The 21,437-nt window shown below is 34.8% G+C and overlaps 1 protein-coding gene across 12 annotated transcripts in view; it reads right to left on the bottom strand.

Moving 5' to 3' along the window:
• SOX6 (SRY-box transcription factor 6) overlaps window positions 1-21,437 on the bottom strand; it is a 712,355-nt gene that overhangs the window by 276,856 nt on the left and 414,062 nt on the right. For all 12 annotated transcript variants that reach the window (XM_040258270.1, XM_040258272.1, XM_040258273.1 and 9 more), the window contains one exon: window positions 18,886-18,975. In XM_040258270.1, coding sequence (XP_040114204.1) covers window positions 18,886-18,975 — 90 coding nt within the window. The remainder of the gene's footprint in view (window positions 1-18,885; window positions 18,976-21,437) is intronic.

The raw sequence follows: 21,437 nt of genomic DNA, 5'->3' as shown, positions 1-21,437 counted from the left end.
CCTGCCATCTCTTATTCCACTAAGAGTCAAATTCCAATCTACAGGTGTGTATTAACACATGTACTTATGCATGTATGGATAGAAGTTAAAATCTATTTTTAATTATGGATTTGTGCACTAAGACTGAAATAGAAACATTTGTATTCAAAGAATATGAACTACTTTGATAAACAAAGGTTCTACCATCAGCCTAAATCTAACACACATCATTAAAGCTCCAGTGTTTTCACTAATTCCACACAGGAGGATTACAGATGTCCTGCTAGCTACCATTTCCTGGTAAGCAATCTGAATGGCTTCCAGGAAATTGCTAATGACCTTCATTTTACTTAAAATCTAGGCTGCAATTAGTAATAGTTTTTCTTCTCCATGCTGGTTATAATGTTTATTTTCATCACAGCAATCAGGAAGAAAAAAGTGAAATGTCTTGTTTTTGAATTATATCAAAATGTGTTCTCTTTTATTTCGATATGTCACCAAATAGACTAATACATATTTAATGTAATCATAATTGTGTAAGAATACTTTGGATCTTTTTTTCCTTCTAACCAATTTTGCCTCCTTTCTCACTCTAGGCTGTATCTATTGCTAAAATTAGCCTTTTTAAATGGAATCAATAGGAATATTTTATAATTGGTGACTATTTTTACATGTAAGAATATTTTATAATGAATTTTTTTAAACCAGATGTGATTTTAAGGTAAAATTTTATGCTTTAATTATAATAATTAACTACTAAAAACAGAAGTTTCAGATTTTTATTCAATGAATTTAAAATATGATTACATGGTCAATATAATAATAACAAAGAACAATTTTAGCCAGTGCTATATTTATAGTCAGAACCTGTTATTAAACTTCAATATTTTCTTTTAAGTAAACATTGATTTCTATAATTAGATTCATCTGATCTTTTCCCCAACATATCGATTTCTTTAAATCCCAACAGTTAACAATGATTCTAATGTATCATAATACTCTAGACCTTAATCATATAGTAGCAATTTTTGCCAGTAGCTTTTGTTTGAATTTTAATCAAGAAGACTTTGTGTCTCCAACCCCAAGTTGGGGGGAGGTTTTAATTGCTTTGCATGTATATCACACAAACATCAAAAGAAGTAAAAGATGTTTATAACAGAGAGAACAAAGGAGAGCTTTGAAATATCTATATTCATGCTAAGCGGTATAATTTCTAAAAATGGGTATTATTGTGTTATAATGCATATATATCTGTAAACTAGCCATGGTGTGCATTTATTAGTAGTAAAAGGGATTCATAAGATGACCAAAAGAATATGTGAAATAAGATAAACATGCTATTTAGGGGAAATTAAGATTCCATCTTAGTAATTTACTATGTGATTTTAGGGAAGTCACTTTTCTGGATTTTGGAGTCCCTATAATGGAAAATAAGAAGTTTGAACTACATAATATATAAAGCTCCTTCAAGTTATTTTTGGAAATTCTATGATTCTAGATATTACTCTGAATTTCTTCAATTACACAGATTTATACAGAAAATAGTGATACTCTACTACATTATCTCATACAAATCAATGAGAAAATCACATGTGCTCTAAATCTCTGTCACAAGCTGGTCTCTAGAACAATATAGCAATTGTCTTAGAAATAACAATTTAAGTTTTTCAAAATACATGAAACCTATACATTATTATTGTTTCAACCTTTTTTCCTAAAGAGACAACAAAAATCACTAGGTATGTGAACTTTGCTGATATTATTAGAGTGGAAAAATGGCAGATGATTCACCTCTAAATGCATCCAGATTTTTTAAGTTCCCTCAGATGAAGAAACTGCTGTAAATTTGTAAACGGAAATTCAAGAAAAACTCATTTATAAATGAATATGTAAAGTGTATGGTCACAGCTTTTCAAAAACCATTCTAGTCCTTCTGAGATTGCCTACAACAGAAAATACCAATAACTATGAATTACTATTCGTAAAAAAACAGAGTACTCTGTATAAAGGGCAATGCATGCAATAAGCAATCAGAGTACTTAGATATAGTTTGGGCCCTTACTATAAAGTGAACAAACTAGTAGAGAGAATTGGCATTTAAGATAGTAACCTGTGACATAGAAACTAATTCTATTGGAATGATGTTATATTCATTCTGACCCTTTGGTGATAACAGCACTGCTTAAGTTACTTCAAGAATAACCTACACTATTTGATCTTCAAAGATCTATGCACTGAAAGAAACCACGACTTTTGTACTCCTGCACTCTCCTCTAAAAATTTATGTTTGCAATCAAAACTAAAAATGAAACCTGGCTCTTAGTGGCATAGAGTAGCAAAATTATAATAAGTTCACATTTTTAATTCAGTATATGCACGAAGCACAATTGTAATATACCTGCACCATTTGATACAACAGTTCCTAATTTTACTTCTCTTAGTAAAAACCCTAGTGAAGTAACAGTGAGTAATGCTTAAAGTTTTTAATATTAAAGTATGGAAACAGTATTTAGCCTCCAGAACAAATCTCTTAAACATTTTAGTTGAATAACTATAGTAAGTAATTGAGTTTCAAAACATAACCTTAAAAACACTGGGAATCATTTGTAGAATTTTTCATCTAAAAGCATCTGTTTAATCACTTTTTTTCCCTAGCAGAAAGACACTGTCATTTTTTTTCTAAGCATCAGGAGAGTGTACCTATAAGCACATCTGCCTTAACCCCTAAATGTAAATATTTAAATGATTAATCATAAATGACCAAGGAAGGAAGGAAAACACTATTTTCCTTATTTGATTCATATCACATAATTATTTTTTTCTCTTTATCATCTGTGTGTTTGACAAACAGTTTGTGCTAACTCAAACAACCAACATTACTGCTTCTCTGGCACACTGCCCAGGGAGGCGCCTTCACACCAAGGAGGATATGCCAGCCACAGTATAGAGGGGAATGTGTGTAAAAGAAGGAGACTGGCTAAGATTCTCCTATATAAACCACAGAAGGCTAGATCCATGCATAGAAACAGGGTGAATTCTAATGATCTAGACATCATTTAGTATACCATCTTTGCATTTAGAAATGTTTCATCATCGTAAATGTCCTGGCATCCTTACTCTTTTGGTACAACTCAAACAAGCATACATACAAATGGATTATGAACCTTACCACTATTTTTAATTCACCTTGTATCCTTTACTGTATTGTTCCCCTCTCTCTTATTTAGATTTGGATCAAGATAGATAATTCCATAGAGGTTCTTTTGCCAAGATGGCAGAGTAGAGAGACCTTAGTCTCATCTCCTCTCACAGGTACACCAAAATTACAACTATTTACATAATTATTTCTATTATTAATCACATGATTGGAACCTACATGAAAAGTTCTTCTGCAGCTAAATTTGTGTAGAAGGAACCACAACAAGATGGGTAGGAGGAACAGAGTCATAGTATAGTCAAGACCCACACCCCTGGGTGGGTGACTCATAAACAGGAGAATAATTATAGTTTCAGAGCTTTTCTACAAAGAAAGAGGGTTCTGAGTCCTACATTGCCTTCCCGGCAGAAGAGTCTTGCACTCGGAAGAAAATCCCTCAGAATATTTGAGTTTGAAGGCCAGTAGGTCTTACTCCCACAAGACTCAGAAGGTTGTGGAAACAGGCTCCACTCTTACAGGGTACACACAAAATCTAACATGTTCTGGGATCCAGCCCCAACCCACCAAGAGAAAGGTCACCTTAAGACCCCGTGAGCCCACAGCTGCCCCTGGACACATCCCTGCCCATCAGATGGCTGAGGACCTACCTCCACATACTGGTACATGTGCACTAGAGCCAGATCCCCATGGCCTCATAGAGACCCCAGGACCTGGTTGCAGCCACCAGTGAATAGGTACCAACCCCAGAATTCCCTGGGTCCAGGCCCCACACATTAGCAAACCTGTGGACTTCCCTGGTGGCTCAGATGGTAAAGCATCTGCCTACAATGTGGGAGACTTGGGTTCAATTCATGCTTAGGGAAGATCCCCTGGAGAAGGAAATGGCAACCCACTCCAATATTCTTGCCTGGAGAATCCCATGGATGGAGGAGCCTGGTAGGCTACAGTCCATAGGGTGCAAAGAGTTGGACACAACTGAGTGACTTCACTTTCTAATCATAGGATCAAGCTTCAGCCACCATTCAGTGGAAAACTGCAGCTCCTAGCCTGATATGGCAAGACCCAGCCTACCCTCAGCAGGTCAACAAGCTTCAGGACACCTTGGACCTCTCAGCCAGCTGTGTCAGGAACCAGCCCCATTCACCAATGGTTCTACACCAGCTCAGGACCCCTGGGCTCTGCAGCCAGACTCCAGGACCTGGCTCTTCCTGACAGCAGGTTGATGCTAGCCTTAGGACCTGGCTTCAGTCAATAGTGGATAGGCACCAGGTACTGCCACAGGATCTCCTGGACCCCAATTCCACCCCTGGGGTTCTGTAGCCAGCCACCTTGTGACCCAGCCTCACAAATCAGTGGTGGGCAGCCTTCATCTGGCAACCAAATGGACTGGGGACAAGCCATGACTAAAAGAAGCAGCCTACCACAACAGAATGACCCAAGAAGCACACACAGGGGTTGAGCACACACTCCTAGTGACCAGAGGGAAATGTACTGCTTGGAGCATTGAATGTCTCCTACAAAAGGCCACTTCTGCAAGGCTAGGAAAAGTAACCAACCTAACAGATATATAGAAATGAAAACAACAAGTTAAGAAAAATGAGGTAGCAGAAGGGCAAGTTCCAAATGAAAAAACATGTCAAAACCCCAGAAGAACTAAGTGAAGTGGAGAAAGACAATTTACCTTAGAAAGAGCTCAGGGTAATGATTGTAAAGATGATCAAAGGACTCAGGAGAAAAATGGATGAACATAGCAGGAAGTTAGAAGTCTTGAACAAAGAGTTAGAAAATACAAAGAAATCAACTGAGTAAAGATGAAGAATACAACAAATGAAATGAAAAATACATGAGAAGGAATCAATAGTAGAATAAATGACACAGAGAAATGAGTCAGCAAGCTGGAAGACAGAGTACTGGAAATCACTGAAGAAGAAGAGAAAAAAGAATGAAAAATGAGGGCAATTTTAGAGACCTCTGAGACAACATCAAAAGTACCAACATTACATTATAGGGGTCCCAAAAAGAGAGGAGAGAGAGAAAGGGGCAGGTAACATACATGAAGACATAACAGCTGAAAATTTCCCTAACCTGGAACAGGAAATAGACATCCAAGTCCAAAAAATATTAAGAGTCCCAAGGAGGACTAGACCAAGACAAAATGCAATCAAAATGGCAAAAAGTAAAGATGTAGAGAGAATATTAAAAGTAGCAAGAGAAAATCAACAAGTTATACATAATGAAAATTGCATAAGGCTATCAGCTGACATTTTGGCAGAAAGTACAGGCCAGAAGGCACAATATATTCATATAAACTGATAAAAGAAAAAAAAAACTTACAACCAAGAGTACTCTTTATTCAGCAAGGCTCTCATTCAGATTTGATGGAGACATCAAAACTTTTAGACAAGCAAAAGCTAAAAGAGCACTACCAAACTAGCTTTACAAGAAATATTCATGAGATTTCTCTAAGTGAAAAAGAAGAGGCCGCTACTAGAAACATAAAATTTACAAAAGGAAAATGCTCATTGGTAAAGGCAAATACACACTGAAGGTAGTTTATCAGCCATGTACAAAGTTAGTAGGAAGGCTAATAGACAAAAGTGCTAAAATCATCTATATTCACAACCATTTAAGGGATATACAAAAAACCAGTGGAGGTAAAGTATGATGTCAAAAAAAGCAATGGGGGTGGGGGAGAGTAAAAAATACAGGATTGTTAGAATGCATTTAAAATTAAGAGATCAGCAACTATATATATATATATATAATTATATACAAACCTCATGGTAACCCCAAACCAAAAATCTATAATACACACACAAAAAAGAGAAAGGTATCCAAACAATACTAAACATAGGGGTCAATCACAAAGAGAACAAAAGAAGAAAGGAATCAAAAAGAACTACAAAACAACCCTAAAACAATTAACAAAATGGCAAAAAGCATATACATATCAATAACTACTTTATGTATAATTTGACTACCTTCTCCAATCAAAAGACAGAGTGACTGAAAGCATACAAAAAAAAAAAGTTCTCTATATATGCTGCCTATAAGACTTTTACTTTAGCTCTAAAGACACACACAGATTGAAAGAAGATGAAAAAGGGTATTCAATGCAAATGGAAATCAAAAGAAAGACAGGGAGGCAATATTTACACTATACAAAATAGACTTTAGAACAAAGACTATTACAAGAGACAAATAAAGACATTGCATAATGATCAAGGGATTAATCCAAGATGATACAACAATTGTAAATACCATCTAAACACATAAAGAAAATTAATAGACATAAAGGGAGAAATTGACATTAACCCAATAACAGTAGGGGACTTTAACATTCCACTTACATCATTGCCACATCTTTCAGGCAGATAATGAATAAGGAAACATTGGTTTAAAATGACACATTAGATGAGATAGACATAACACATATATATAGAATATTGTATCAAAAAAGCAACAGAGTACACATTCTTTTCAAGTGCAAATCAGATATTCCCAGAATAGATCACACGCTAGGCCATAAAACAAGTATCTCTAAATTTAAAATTTAACTAATTTGAAAACATATCAAGCACCTTTCTGACCACAACACTATGAGACTAGAAAATCAACAACAAGGGGAAAAAAAAAAAAAACCTGCAGAAATCAAAAACATGTGGAGACTAAACAGTATGTTACTAAACAACCAATGGATCACTGAAGAACTCAAAAGAAGAAATCAAAATGTACTGGGAGACAAATTTTTTAAAAAAGCAACAATTCAAACTCTATGTGATGCAGCAAAAGAGTTTTAAGAGGGAAGATTATAGCCAATACAAGCTTACTTCAGGAAACAAGGAAAAGCTCAAATAAACAACCAAAGGAACTAGAAAAAGAAGAAAAGACAAAACTTAAAGTTAGTAAAAGGAAATAAATAATCATCAGAGCAGAAATAAATAAAATAGAGACTAACAAAGCAATAGGATAGATCAATAAAACTAAGTGCTGGTTATTCAAAAAGAAACAAATTCAATAAACCTTTAGCTAGATTCATAAAGAAAAAAAGAAAGAAAGAAGGACACATAAATAAAATCAGAAATGAAAAATGAAGGGTTATAGACACCACAAGAATACAAAGGATCATAAGAGACAACTATAAACAACTATATGCCAATAAAAGGACAACCAAGAAAAAAAATCAACAAATTTGCAAAAATGTATAGTTTCCCAGGATTGAACCAGGAAGAAAGAAAATATGAGCAGACCAATTACCAGTAATGTTATTGAATCAATACTTAAAAAAAAAAAAAACACTCTCAACAAGCAAAAATCCAGGACCAGATGGCTTCACAGGTGAATTCTACCACATGTTTAGAGAACACTTAGCATCTATCCTTCTGAAGCTATTTCAAAAAATTGCAGAAGAATCACTTTTGTGAGGCCAATATCACCCTGATACCAAAACCAGGCAAAGATATCACACACACAAAAATTAAAAGTTAGTATCACTGGTAAATCTAGACACAAAAATCCTAAACAAATTATTAGCTAACCAAACCCAACAATATATTAAAAGGATCACACACCATGATCAAGTGGATTTATCCCAGGGATGCAAGCTCCGCTCGATATCTGAAAGTCAATCAGTGTGATATACCACATTAACAAATTGAAGAATAAAAACTATAAGGTCATCTCAACAGATACAGGAAAGGTTTTCACAAAATTCAACATCCATGTATGATTTTTTTTTAATGGATGTTGAATTTTCCATAAAGTGGAGAACATACCTCAACATAATAAGGGCCATATATGATCATCCCACAGATAACATCATGCTTAACAGTGAAAAACTGAAAGCATTTCTTCTGAGATTAGGAATAAGAGAAGGATGTCCACTCTTGCCACTTTTATTCAACATAGTATGGAAAATCTTAGCTCTAGCTAACCAGAAAAGAAAAATAAATAAATAAAATAAAAGGGACCAAAATTAGAAAAGAAGAAATAAAACTGTCACTGTTTATATATGACATGATACATGCACACTACATGTGTGCATGCATGCTAAGTGGCTTCAATCATGTCCAGCTGCGTGATCCTATGGACTGCAGCTTGCCAGGCTCCTCTGTCCATGGGATTATCCAGGCAAGAATACTGGAATGGATTGCCATACCCGCTCCAGCAGATCTTTCTGACTGAGGGATTGAAACCACATCACTTATATCTCCTGCATTGGCAGGCAGGTTCTTTACCACTAGTACCACCTGGGAAGCTCATGATACTACGCGTTGAAAATACTATACATTGAAAACCCACTAGAAAACTACTAGAGCTCATCAGTGAATATCATAAAGTTGATGGATACAAAATTAATACAAAGAAATCTGTTGCATTTCTATAAACTAATAAGAGCTAGCAGAAAGAGAAATTAAAGAAACAATCCCATTGATAATTGCATCAGAAAGAATAAATTACCTAAGAAGAAACATCTAAGAGGTAAAACACATATACTTGGAAACCTATAAGATACTAATAAAAGAAATAAAAGATTATATCATGTTCATTTTTTGAAAAATTAATTTTATTAAAATGACCATACTATCCATACAATCTAAAGATTTAATAGAATCCTTATCAAATTACAAATGGTATTTTTCACAGAACTAAAAAATTCTAAAATGTGTGTGAAATACAAAATACAACAGACAAAATAGTCTTACAAAAGAAGAACACAACTAGAGATATTACTCTCCCTAATTTCAAACTATAATACAAAGCTATAGTAACCAAAACAATATAGTACAAAAACAGACACATAGATCAATGGAATAGAATAGAGAGTCCAGAAATAAACTTACACACTTACAGTTAACTAATCTATGATGAAGGATACAAAACTATACAACAGAGAAAAGACAGTCTCTTCAATAAGTAGTGCTGGGAAAACTGGACAGCTACATGTAAAACAGTGAAATTAGAACATTTTCTCATACTATATAAAAAATAAACTCAAAATGAATTAAAGACTTAAATGTAAGGTAGGTAGGTTTAGTCACTAATTTGTGTCCAACTCTTATGACCCTATGGACTGTAGTGTGTGAGGCTCCTCTATCCATGGGATTTCCCAGGCAGTAATACTGGAGAGGGTTGCCATTTCCTTCTCCAGAGGATCTTCCCAACCCAGGGATCTAACCTGGCTCTCCTGCAATGCAAGCAGACTCTTTATGGATTGAGCTATCAGAGAATCCCCAGAAATCATAAAACTCCTAGAAGAAAAAAATATGAAAAACATTCTTTGACATAAACTATAGCAATATATTTTGAGTCTGTCTCCTAAGGCAAAGGAATCAAAAACCAAAAATAAACAAATGAGATATAACAATATATTTTGAGTCTGTCTCCTAAGGCAAAGGAATCAAAAACCAAAAATAAACAAATGAGGTCTAATTTAAACTTGAAAGTTTTGCACAGTGAAGGAAACCATCACAACATGAAAAGACAATCTACTGAATGGGAGCAAATATTTGTAAATGATATCACTGATGAGTTAAAATTTAAAATATACATATAGCTGATACAACTCAATATCAAAAAAACCAATCACCCCATTAAAAAATGGGCAGAAGGTGTGAAAGTGTAAGTCTCTCAGTCGTGTCCAACTCTTTGCAACACCATGGACTGCAGACTGCCAGACTTCTCTGTCCATGGAATTGTCCAGGCAAGAATACTGGAGTGGGTTGCCAATCCCTTCTCCAAAGGATCTTCCTGACCGAGGGTTGAATCCATGTCTCCCACACTGCAGACAGATTCTTTGCCATCTGAGCCACCAGAGAAACTCAGGCAGAAGGCCTAAACAGACATTTTTCCAAAGAGGATAATACAGATGGCCAACAGGCACATGAAAAGATGCTCACCACTGCTAATCATTGGAGAAATGCAAATCAAAATCATGAGGTATCATCTCACATCTGACAGAATGCCTGTCATCAAAAAGAACACAAATAACAAGGTCGGCAAGGATATGGAGAAAAAGAAACCCTTGCGCACTGTTGGTAAGAATGTAAATTGGTGCGATCATTCTAGAAAACACTAAGGAGGTTCTTCAAAAAACTAAAGACTAGAAATATTATATGATCCAGCAATTCTACTCCTGGGTATATATGCTAAGAAAATGAAAACATTAATTCAAAAAGATACATATACCCCAATTCATAGCAGCATTAATTATAAGTCAAGATATGGACACAACCTAAAAGTCCTTTTAACAGATAAATGGATAAAGAAGATGGAGTATGTATATATGGGCTTCCCTGATAGCTCAGATGATGAAGAATTCACCTGCAATGCAGGTGACTGCATTGCATTCAGGTGACTGAAACCATGGTTCAGTCCTTGGGTTAGGAAGATACCTTAGAGAAAGGAATGGTTACCCACTTCAGTATCCTTCAAAATTCAGGTTTAAATTGAAGAAAGTAGGGAAAAACACTAGACCTATTAGATATGACCTAAATCAAATCCCTCATGATTACACACTGGAGGTGACAAATAGATTCAAGAGATTAGGATCTAATCTAATTGGTAGATAGAATGCTGAAGAACTATGGACAGAGGTTCATAACATTGTACAGGAAGTGGTGACCAAAACCAAGGAAAAGAAACGCAAGAAGGCAAAGTGGTTGTCTTACAAATAGCTGAGAAAAGAAAGGAGAAAGGAAGAGATATACCCAACTGAATGCAGAGTTCCAGAGAATAGCAAGGAGACATAAGAAAGCCTTCTTAAGTGAACAATGCAAAGAAAGATAGGAAAACAATAGAATGAGAAAGATTGGAGATCTCTTCAAGAAAACTAGAGATACTGAGGTTACATCTCAAGCAAAGTCATGCACAATAAAGGACAGAAATGGAAAGGACCTAACAGAAACAAAAGAGATTAAGAAGAGGTGCCAAGAACAGAGAAAAACTGTACCAAAAAGGATCTTAATGACCCAGATAACCACAACACTCACTTAAATCAGACATGCTAGAGTGTGAGGTCAAGTGGACCTAAAGGGAACATTACTACTAAAAAGCTAGTGGAGGTGATGGAATTCCAGCTGAGCTATTTAAAATCCTAAAAGATGATGCTGTTACAGTGTTGCAGTCAATATGACAGTGAATTTGGAAAACTCAGCAGTTGCCACTGGACTGGGAAAGGTCAGTGTTCATTCCAATCTCAAAGAAAGACAATGCCAAAGAATGTTCAAAAACTACCATATAGTTGTGCTCATTTTACCTGCTACGATTTCTTTGGAAGGAATGATGCTAAAGCTGAAACTCCAGTACTCTGGCCACCTCATGTGAAGAGTTAACTCATTGGAAAAGACTCTGATGCTGGGAGGGATTGGGGCCAGGAGGAGAAGGGGACGACCGAGGATGAACTGGCTGGATGGCATCACTGACTCGATGGATGTGAGTCTGAGTGAACTCCAGGGGTTGGTGATGGACAGGGAGGTCTGGCGTGCTGTGATTCATGGGGTCGCAAAGAGTTGGACACGACTGAGCGACTGAACTGAACTGAACTACCTGCTAGGAAGGGAGTGCCCCAAATCCTTCAAGCTAGGCTTCAACAGTACATGAATCAAGAACTTTCAAATGTACAAGTTGGATTTAGAAAAGAACCAGAGATCAAATTGCCAGCATATATTGGATCATAGGAAAAGCAAGAGGATTCCAGAAAAAATATCTACTTCTGCTTCATTGACTACACTAAAGACTTTGACTGTGGATCACAACAAACTGGAAAATTCTTAAAGAGATAGGAATACCAGACCACCTTACCTGTCTCCTGAGAAACATGTACGCAGGTCAAGAAGCAAAAGTTAGAATCAGTGAATGTAGCCATGAAATTAAAAGATGCTTGCTCCTTGGAAGAAAAGCTATGACAAACTTAGGCAATATATTAAAAAGCAGAGACATCACTTTGCCAACAAATGTCTGTTTAGTCAAAGCTATGGTTTTTTCAGTAGTCATGTATGGATGTGAGAGCTAGATCACGAAGTCTGAGTGCCAAAGATTTGATGACTCTTGAGAGTCCTTTGGACTGCAACAAGATTAAACCAGTCAATCTGAAATGAAATCAATCCTGAATATTCAATGTAAGGACTGATGCTGAAGCTGACACTCCAATACTTTGGCTACATGATGCAAAGAGCTGATTCACTGGAAAAGACTCTGATGCTGGGAAAGGTAGAGGGCAGGAGGAGAAGCAGGTGACAGAGGATGAGATGGTTGGATGGCATCATGGACTCAATGAACATGAGTCTGAGCAACCACAGGAGAGAATGAAGGACTGGGAAGCCTGGCATGCTGCAGTCCATGGACTTGCAAAGAGTCACTGAACGACTGAACTGATGCAGAGTACATCATGTGAAATGCCAGGCTGCATGACTCAAGCTGGAATGAAGATTTCTGGGAGAAATATCAACAATCTCAAATATGAAGATACCATTCTAACAGCAGAAAGCAAAGTGGGACTAAAGAGCCTCTTGATGAAAGTTAAAGAGGACAGTGAAAAAGTTATCTAAAAACTCCAACATTCAAGAAAACTAAGATCATGGCATCTGGTCCCATCACCTCATGTCAAATAGATGGGGAAAAAATGGAAACAGTGACAGATTTTATCTTTTTAGTCTCCAAAATCACTGTGGATGGTAACTGCAGCCCAAAATTAAATGACACTTACTCTTTGGGAAAAAAGCCATGACAAACCTAGACAGCATATTAAAAAGCAGATCTTTGCCAACAGAAGTCTTTATCATCAAAGCTTTGGGTTTTCCAGTAGTCAGGTTCAGATGTGAGAGTTGGACCATAAAGAATGCTGAGCACCAAAGAACTGATACTTTCAAATTGTGCTGAAGAAGACTCTTGAGAGTCTCTTGGTCTGCAAAGAGATCAAACCAGTCAACCAGAATTGACCATCCAACTAGTCAATTCTAAAGAAAATCAACCCTGAATATTCATTGGAAGGACTGATGCTGAATCTCCAATACTTTGTCCACCTGATGCAAGTTCAGTTCAGTCACTCAGTCGTGTCCGACTCTTTGCGACCCCATGGACTACAGCATGCCAGGCCTCTTTATCCATCACCAACTCCCAGAGTTTACTCAAACTCATGCGCATTGAGTTGATGATGCCATCCAGTCATCTCATCTTCTGTCATCCCCTTCTCCTCCTGCCTTCAATCTTTCCCAGCATCAGGGTCTTTTCCAACAAATCAGCTCTTTGCATCAGGTGGCCGAAGTATTGGAGTTTCAGCCTCAACATCAGTCCTTCCAATGAATATTCAGGACCTGATGCAAAGAGCCTACTCATTGGAAAAGACCCTACGCTGGAAAAGATTGAAGGCAAAAGGAGAAGGGCAGCAGAGAATGAGATGGTTAGATAACATCACTGACTCAATGGACATGAATTTGATCAAACTTGGATATAGTGAAGGACAGAAGAACTTAGCATGCTGCAGTCCATGGGGTGGTAGAAAGTCAGACATGACTTAGTGACTGAACAAAACAAATCAATAATTACCTTAAATGTCATTGCACTAAATTCTCCAATCAAAAGGTATAGCATGGTAGATAAGATTCTAAAAAAAAGAAAAGAGCCTATAATATGCTGCCTACAATACTTTAGGGCAAAGGACACACAAAGAATATAAAAACAGATTCTCACTTGCTAAGATGTTATCTATTCAATAGTTTTACATAGCCATCTTCCACAGAAAAGAAGGATATACTTTTCAATTCCACAATTAACAAAGGTAGTAAAAATAAAGAAAAACACAAACTAATCTCATTTACAAATACAGATGCAAAAATAACAACTGTAATATAAGCAAATAAAAGTATGAAGTACATTAAAACAAGACTATACCATGACTAATCAGTGTTTATTTCATTATTTAATTTGAGAAACAAAAACCAATAAGATATACCATAAACTAAAATGCAATTTATCATAGAAAGTCCTAATAAAATATAACTAGAATATTTTAATGATTAAAAATAAATTAAATCAATAGTCAATATAATACTTAATGGTGAAATATTAAACAAACACAATTCCATAAACTAAAAACTAAATAAAATACTTGCTATTACCTGTTTTCCCTAACATTCTTGATATTCTAGGCAGTATATTAAAAGAAGTGGTGAAAAAAAGGAACAAATAACTGCCCCAAAAGAGGAGAAAACACATCAGTTGAAATATGACTAGACCTAACAAGCTTGACAAAAAGGGAAGTAACGCATGTACACCTGTGGTGGATTCATGTCAATCTATGCCAAAACCAATACAGAATTGTAAAGTAAAAATTAAAAATAAATAAATAAATTAAAAAAATAAAATAAAAAAAAAATAAAATAAAATAAAATGAGCCAGCAAAATTCAATATCATCCCTAAATATAGTAACAAAAAGAGAGTAGTATGAAAAATATAACATTCACAAATAAAAAATTAAATATTATAGAGGAAATATTAAAAGAATTGTGCTGAATCTATATATAAGAAACAAAACATTGTTCAGAAACATAAAATAATTGAATAAGTTATTTGGAATAGAAAGATTCAACATTAAAAAGATTTTAGCTACCTTATAGTTTTATAACCTTTTAAAAAATCACTTTGCAATTTTAATTAACACCTTCTAAATCTAAGGCAAATTTTATAGAAGTATAGAAGCACCTTAAAGAAAAATTTTGAATGAGTTCTTGCAATACTGTTCAAAAATACTATAAAGCTACAGTGATTAACACAGCCTAGCACTTTAAAAGTTTAGATAGAAAGATAAATGGAAAAGAGCTAAAAAATGAGAGTGGCTGCAAATATGCAATCTATATATAATAAAAGATGTTATTTCAAGTCAGATGGGATAACATGGGTTATTTAATAAGTGATACAGAGATATTTGGTTAACTGCTTGAGGAAAAAAATTGAAATTATCCATCAAAATATATCCAAGAGGAATGAAAAGGTTAAGTGTATAAAAATATAGTCAAAGAATTAGAAGAAAATACAGTAGAATATAATTTTAGATTGGGAGAAACCTTTCTAAACAAACCCCAAACTGGGGAAAAAAAAAAAGAACAAAAAGAGCATTAAAACAGGGAGGGAAAGATTTGATGACAAAACCATACAGTAAAATGACAAAATACACAAATATGACAAAGAAAGGCTAGTACCACTAAAAAGTCTTATGAAACCGTAAGAACTAAACAAATCCTCTAAAGGAAAAATGGGCAAACAACGTAAACGGACAATTTACAAAGGAAGAGATATTTAATCCAAATGAATTTATGTAAAACGTCTCATTATCAATCAAAATCAAATGAATTCAAAATATATCAGCAACAATGTTATATTCCCCTATCACACTGGCAAGGAATGTTTAAAATAATCATAGCTGGCAAGGAAATACTTGCTAGTGAGAGCACAGAACCTTATATTCTATCTGAAGGGCTACGTGGCAATATGAACTAAAAGTCTTTCTAAAAAGAACACATTCTTCAACCCAGTAATTTCACTTTTTCAGACTATATCTATATCCTAAGAAAATAATTACTAAATAACACTGAAAATACTAAAAATTTAGCCATATTCAAGGTTTTCTTTATAATGACAAACAATAAAACCTTAAATATTGAATAACAGTCTCAGTCAAATTATAAGAACCTCACTTTATATCATATTTGCTGCAAATAGAAGTAATATTTTAGAAGACAACCTAATCATAGGGAAATTCAAAATATATCATTAAATGGGAAAAGTAAATTACAAAAAATTGTAAAAAGATGATTCTAATTTTAAGGGAAAATAATTCTAAGGTATATACACACATTAAAATGGAAAGGATATACACTATAATACAGGTAGAATTAAAGGACAATTATATTTTCCTTTAGGTGTTTTTCTTTTTATAATACATATGAATTTTATAATGGGGGAAAAATAATGAAATATATAAATACACATTGCTAAGATACACTAAACCATAGTAGTATGTTTTTCATTTCTTCTTTTTTTTTTTTTAAACTTATTTTGTGGCCGTACCGCATGGCAGGTGGGATCTTAGTTCCCCAAACAGGGATAGAACTCGATACCCTCGTAGTAGAGGAATAGAGGGCTAACCACTGAAACACCACGAAATTCCCCAGGTATGTTTTTCTTAGAGATAGTATTAAATCACCCTAAATTTTCTGAATAATCAAAACTAATTTTGGTGACTAATAACTGACTTGATCTCACCTATAATAAAAGTGTGTGTTGAGTTTTAGCAGTGGCTCAATCAAACTACTTGAATGCTATTTTAACTAAATTTTTTTGTTTTTTTTTATCATATTTTTAGAATCTTTTCATATGATTATGCTGACAAAATATAAAGATGTAAAAACAGACACTGATGTAGAGTAAATCAAAATGAAAAATTTAGTAAGAATCTTATTTTCTATGCCCATAAAAACAGGGCAGCACACGAATGAAAGTTCACATTTTACAAACAGAATCCAGAAAAACAAAAAGTTAAAGAATTTGAAAAGCCTGATTTTGCATGTTTCACTTTCGAGATTTTGACTACATAAAACTAGTACAGTTTTGCATTTTTGAATCAAAAATAAAGAAATATAGAAAGTGGGATTGGAAAGATAACCCAAATCATAAAAACTTGATGCTGAATCATAACATAATAAAATGTTAGCTTCCACTTTACTGAGAGAAAACAAGACCCCCATCATTCACGCTGGCAAAAGCTTGCCTTTGCATAAACCATTTCTGTACTCACTGTCATAAAACCAATGACTTTGGAAAGGGAAGAAAACAGAGAATGACGTGCAAAGTAGCACACACCATGTTATTGCAGCTGGATAAAGAATATGTCACTAATGACTTTCTACACGTCAGTTATAAATTGAGTTTCTTTTTTTTTTCCAAAATAGCAAATAGCCTTTATGAGTTCAAAACAGAAGCAGTGAAATTCAAAAATACTACCCACTTTCCACTTGATTTTGATACTGCATTAGTTAATAGAATGTTATTAATTATTCTTTGGATAAGATACGACTACCCTTTCTCTTCGAGTTGAACATAACACGTCTGAATACTAGGCAATATTCTGTAATAAATTCAAAATAAAATTTTCATCAGATAGTTATCACCAAATGTTCATCTTAAATGAGAAATTATCCATGGGAATATTCACCTGAAGTCATTTGATAAATTCAGAAAACGAATGTAATTAATTGTCAGTTTAAGGGACAGTGACAGATAGAGCAATGACTATCTGTAAGGGACGATCGAGAAAAGTAATTGATGACAACAGATTCTACCCACAATACCCAAAGCTACTCCAGTACTTCATACAGTACTTCATCTCCATAAAAGAATCAACAAGGACTGGGCAAAAAGTATAGCTGCTTAACTGATAGACCAGGTTAATTTTGTAATGGATTGGGACTGCTCACTTCTTAATTTGTTTCAAAATAATAATGCCAATCAATTATCTTTAAAATAAGGATGCTCATTCTCAGCCAGGTCAGAGATCATGAAATGTTAAGTTCTGTGAAATCTATTTGAGATTAATTAACCTAAGATCCTATGGGCAGTTAATAACAACCACAACTTTCCCTCATGAGGGTTTTCTTAAGTGCAAGCCATTTTAAAAGCTTTACTTACACTAATTCTCTTAACGAGCCTTGGTAGGTACTTTTGTTGTGTGTGCTCAGTCGTGTCTGACTCTTTGTGACCCCATGGATTGTAGACCACCAGGCTCCTCTGTCCATAGAATTTTCCAAGCAAGAACAATGGAATAGGTTGTCATTTCCTCCACCAGGGGATCTTCCTCATCCAAGGACTGAACCTGCATCTCCAGCATCTCCTGCCTTGGCAGGTGTATTCTTTACCACTGCACCACTTGGGAAGCCCAGGTACTTTTACTATCCTAATTTTAGATACAAGGAATTCCAAACATTGAAACCTTCAGTGACTTGCCCCAAGTCATTCATCTAGTAAGTGACAGAGCCAGAATTTGAACAGGGAACCAGGCTTCAGAATCCAGTCATAAATATAAATAGCACATTCTATAAACTCCTTTGTTATAGTTACTACAGCTGATCATTTTTGACCAGAAAAAAAATTGAAATTAGTGATTTGGATTCATCAGTTAAGCTACTATAAATTCAAAAGGAAGGACTAAAATTATCTTTATTTAATTTGTTCATTTTTGACATTACATTTTTTTTCATACTTTTTTGTTCAGCAAATGAAACTATGGGCTTCCCTGGTAGCTCAGCTGGTAAAAAATCTGCCTGCAGTGCAGGAGACCCTGGTTCAATCCCTGGGTCAGGGAGATTCCTGGAGGAGGGTATGACAACCCATTCCAGTATTCTTGCCTGGAAAACCCCAGTGAACAGAAGAGCCTGGCGGGCAAAGAGTCAGACACAAGTGAGTGACTAAGCACAGCACAGCTAAAGCTACTGTTTTCCTTCTGTGCCAAGGAGGAAACTAATGAAGTAGTTTGTCCTATAAGTTATATGTTTATAGACTATAAAAAGGGAAATTTTTCATTCTATAAACATTACAAAAGAATAAAAGTTTGGGAACACACTATATATTTACCCTCTCAAATATAAATAAATATTAGAGGCAAGCATTTAATGTTGGGGTACAGAAGATAAGCAGATGTATTGTGTTACAAAATAACATTTCTACATTGATATGTTTGATATTTTGTATACTATACCTTTAATTTCTCCAAGAAGTTCACTGGTATTTAATCTTTCCATTTTTTCCTTCCAATCTTTTGAAAGTAGTTTTTCCATGCAGGAGGAATCTATTAAAATAAAAAAGTAAGTATTAAAACTATACATGTTTTAGATAAGTATTAAAATATTACAAATATAGAAGTCTATGGAGTTAATGGAGAAATTCTATCATTCAAAAACAACAAAGATTTTGTTGTTGTTGCTGCTTTAACCCTAGGATATAGACAAGTATATTATTCTATCTATTATAAAATACTACAACTAAACTTTTTTGGCTGGAAAATTATTTACAATATTCCCAGGAGAAAAAAAGACATGCTCAATAATCTTATCTTGTTATTATAATTTTAGCTAATTAATATTCAGCCAGAATTTATCATTTCTTTAGACTAATAAGACAGAACAAGGAGCTTTTTTCTACAAGCTTAACTTTAGATATTATTCCTTTTAATTCAGGTGATTTTTTTTTTAAGTCCAAGCAAAATTTGTGTGCTATTCAAGGAAGAATGGCAAATTTTCAAGTGAGAAGAGAATAATCAACCTGTAACTCCTTGTTCCTTAAAAAAGAAATACACAGATGGCAACTTTTGTAAAATACCCATTTACAGTAAAATGCAAAGAAAATAAACTCAAGATATTCTCTGGCTCCCAGTAATAAAAACAGTTAAAACCTTTATATAAAAAGAGATGCATGATCTTTTCAAGAAGATCCTTGTTTAAATGCTATTTGACCTACTGCATTCCTAAACAGCATACTAGATTTTGGAAGTTATTACACTTATTTCTATAAGATTCAAAAAGCTTACAGAAGTTTACATTTTAGAGTGTTCTAATAATTAGCAAATTTTTATCAATAAGTTATTTTTTCTCTGATCAGGTAGATTTGAAACTACAGCTACTGCTTATAACTACTTACATGCATCTTTTAAGTCTCAAATTTTAATAAACAACCCACATTTCCAAAAGGGAAAGCAGATTTAAATACTCAATCCTTAGTGCAAAGCATACTCCCATTATACTTTAACATTCCAAGTGTCAAAATTCTGATAACCTTTTTTAAAATTATATTTAAAATACTTATTTCAACTCCAAATGTTTTTTCTCTCCCATATCAGTACCTATCTCTTTAGCATTTTCCCTTTCATTTTTTCTCCAACTTCTAAATCCTCCTTGAATTTTTCAGAATGACAGTAGGGTTAAGATGGATCTAAAGGATTTCAGAAACTTGATAAGCTTAGGCAAAGACAGTGAGCCCCTGGGTAAGAGATGAGAAGACCACTGCATGGTTAGAACATATTGGTGAAAACAATTAACATTTGTCTATGACATGATCAATCAATCAAGAAATGGATGGAATCCAGATCAGTGTGTTGGGAAATGGCTGATGAAGAACTAGCTATCACAGGAGCCAAAGTTCTTTCTAAATAGAAGTCAGCTTGATTCTATTAAGTGAACTCCTTGCTCCTCCCCTTACTTCTTCCCTTCTTTCCTTTCCTCCTTTTCTTCCAGGCTTTCCTATTAATTATTTTCTTTTAAACAAATGATATACCACTTTGATCAAAAATTGGATTCTGAGTCATCTGCCAATAGGGTCTCTATGCATATGCATATGTTCAGTCTGCATTTAATTTCCAAAATATTCTCTTGGATTTTAATTCAGAAACATGGTGTATACTTTGTTCTGTACATATTTTGTTTCTAGGCGAAAGTCAAAGAAAAGATAATGTTAGGTATGAGGGTTAAGAAGGAAATCTTCAAAGTCATGGCTATCAGAGATTCAGTTCAGTTCAGTCACTCAGTTGTGTCCGACTCTTTGTGACCCCATGAATTGCAGCACGCCAGGCCTCCCTGTCCGTCACCATCTCCCGGAGTTCACTCAAACTCATGTCCATCGAGTTGGTGATGCCATCCAGTCATCTCATCCCCTGTCATCCCCTTCTCCTCCAGTCCCCAATCCCTCCCAGCAGCAGGGTCTTTTCCAATGAGTCAACTGTTCACATGAGGTGGCCAAAGTACTGGAGTTTCAGCTTTAGCATCAGTCCTTCCAATGAACACCCAAGACTGATCTCCTTTAGAATGGACTGAGTTGGATCTCCTTGCAGTCCAAGGGACTCTCAAGAGTCTTCTCCAACACCACAGTTCAAAAGCATCAATTCTTCGGCACTCAGCTTTCTTCACAGTCCAACTCTCACATCCATACATGACCACTGGAAAAACCATAGCCTTGACTAGACAGACCTTTGTTGGCAAAGTAATGTCTCTGCTTTTTGCTATCAGAGATTACTTTTTCTCAAATCAGGTTTAAATTTCTGGATATAACATTAGGTCATGTATAAGAATAATCAACAAAATGTCTTCAACTTCCTCTCCTACTCAGTTTTGTTAGTTTAAAAAAAAACAAACTCTTTAATATATATTACAGCATCATACTAAACTGATAATCACTGACATAAATACTAAAGCATAACTTGTTTGGTTAAAATTTGAGTTGAGTCAACATATTATAATGATCAAGACAAAATCCCAATTT

Source organism: Oryx dammah, unplaced genomic scaffold (assembly GCF_014754425.2).
Source record: "Oryx dammah isolate SB20612 unplaced genomic scaffold, SCBI_Odam_1.1 HiC_scaffold_17, whole genome shotgun sequence".
Classification (NCBI taxonomy): domain Eukaryota; kingdom Metazoa; phylum Chordata; class Mammalia; order Artiodactyla; family Bovidae; genus Oryx; species Oryx dammah.
Note: the sequence above shows the minus strand (reverse complement) of the source record. Positions and strands in the feature narration are given on the sequence as shown.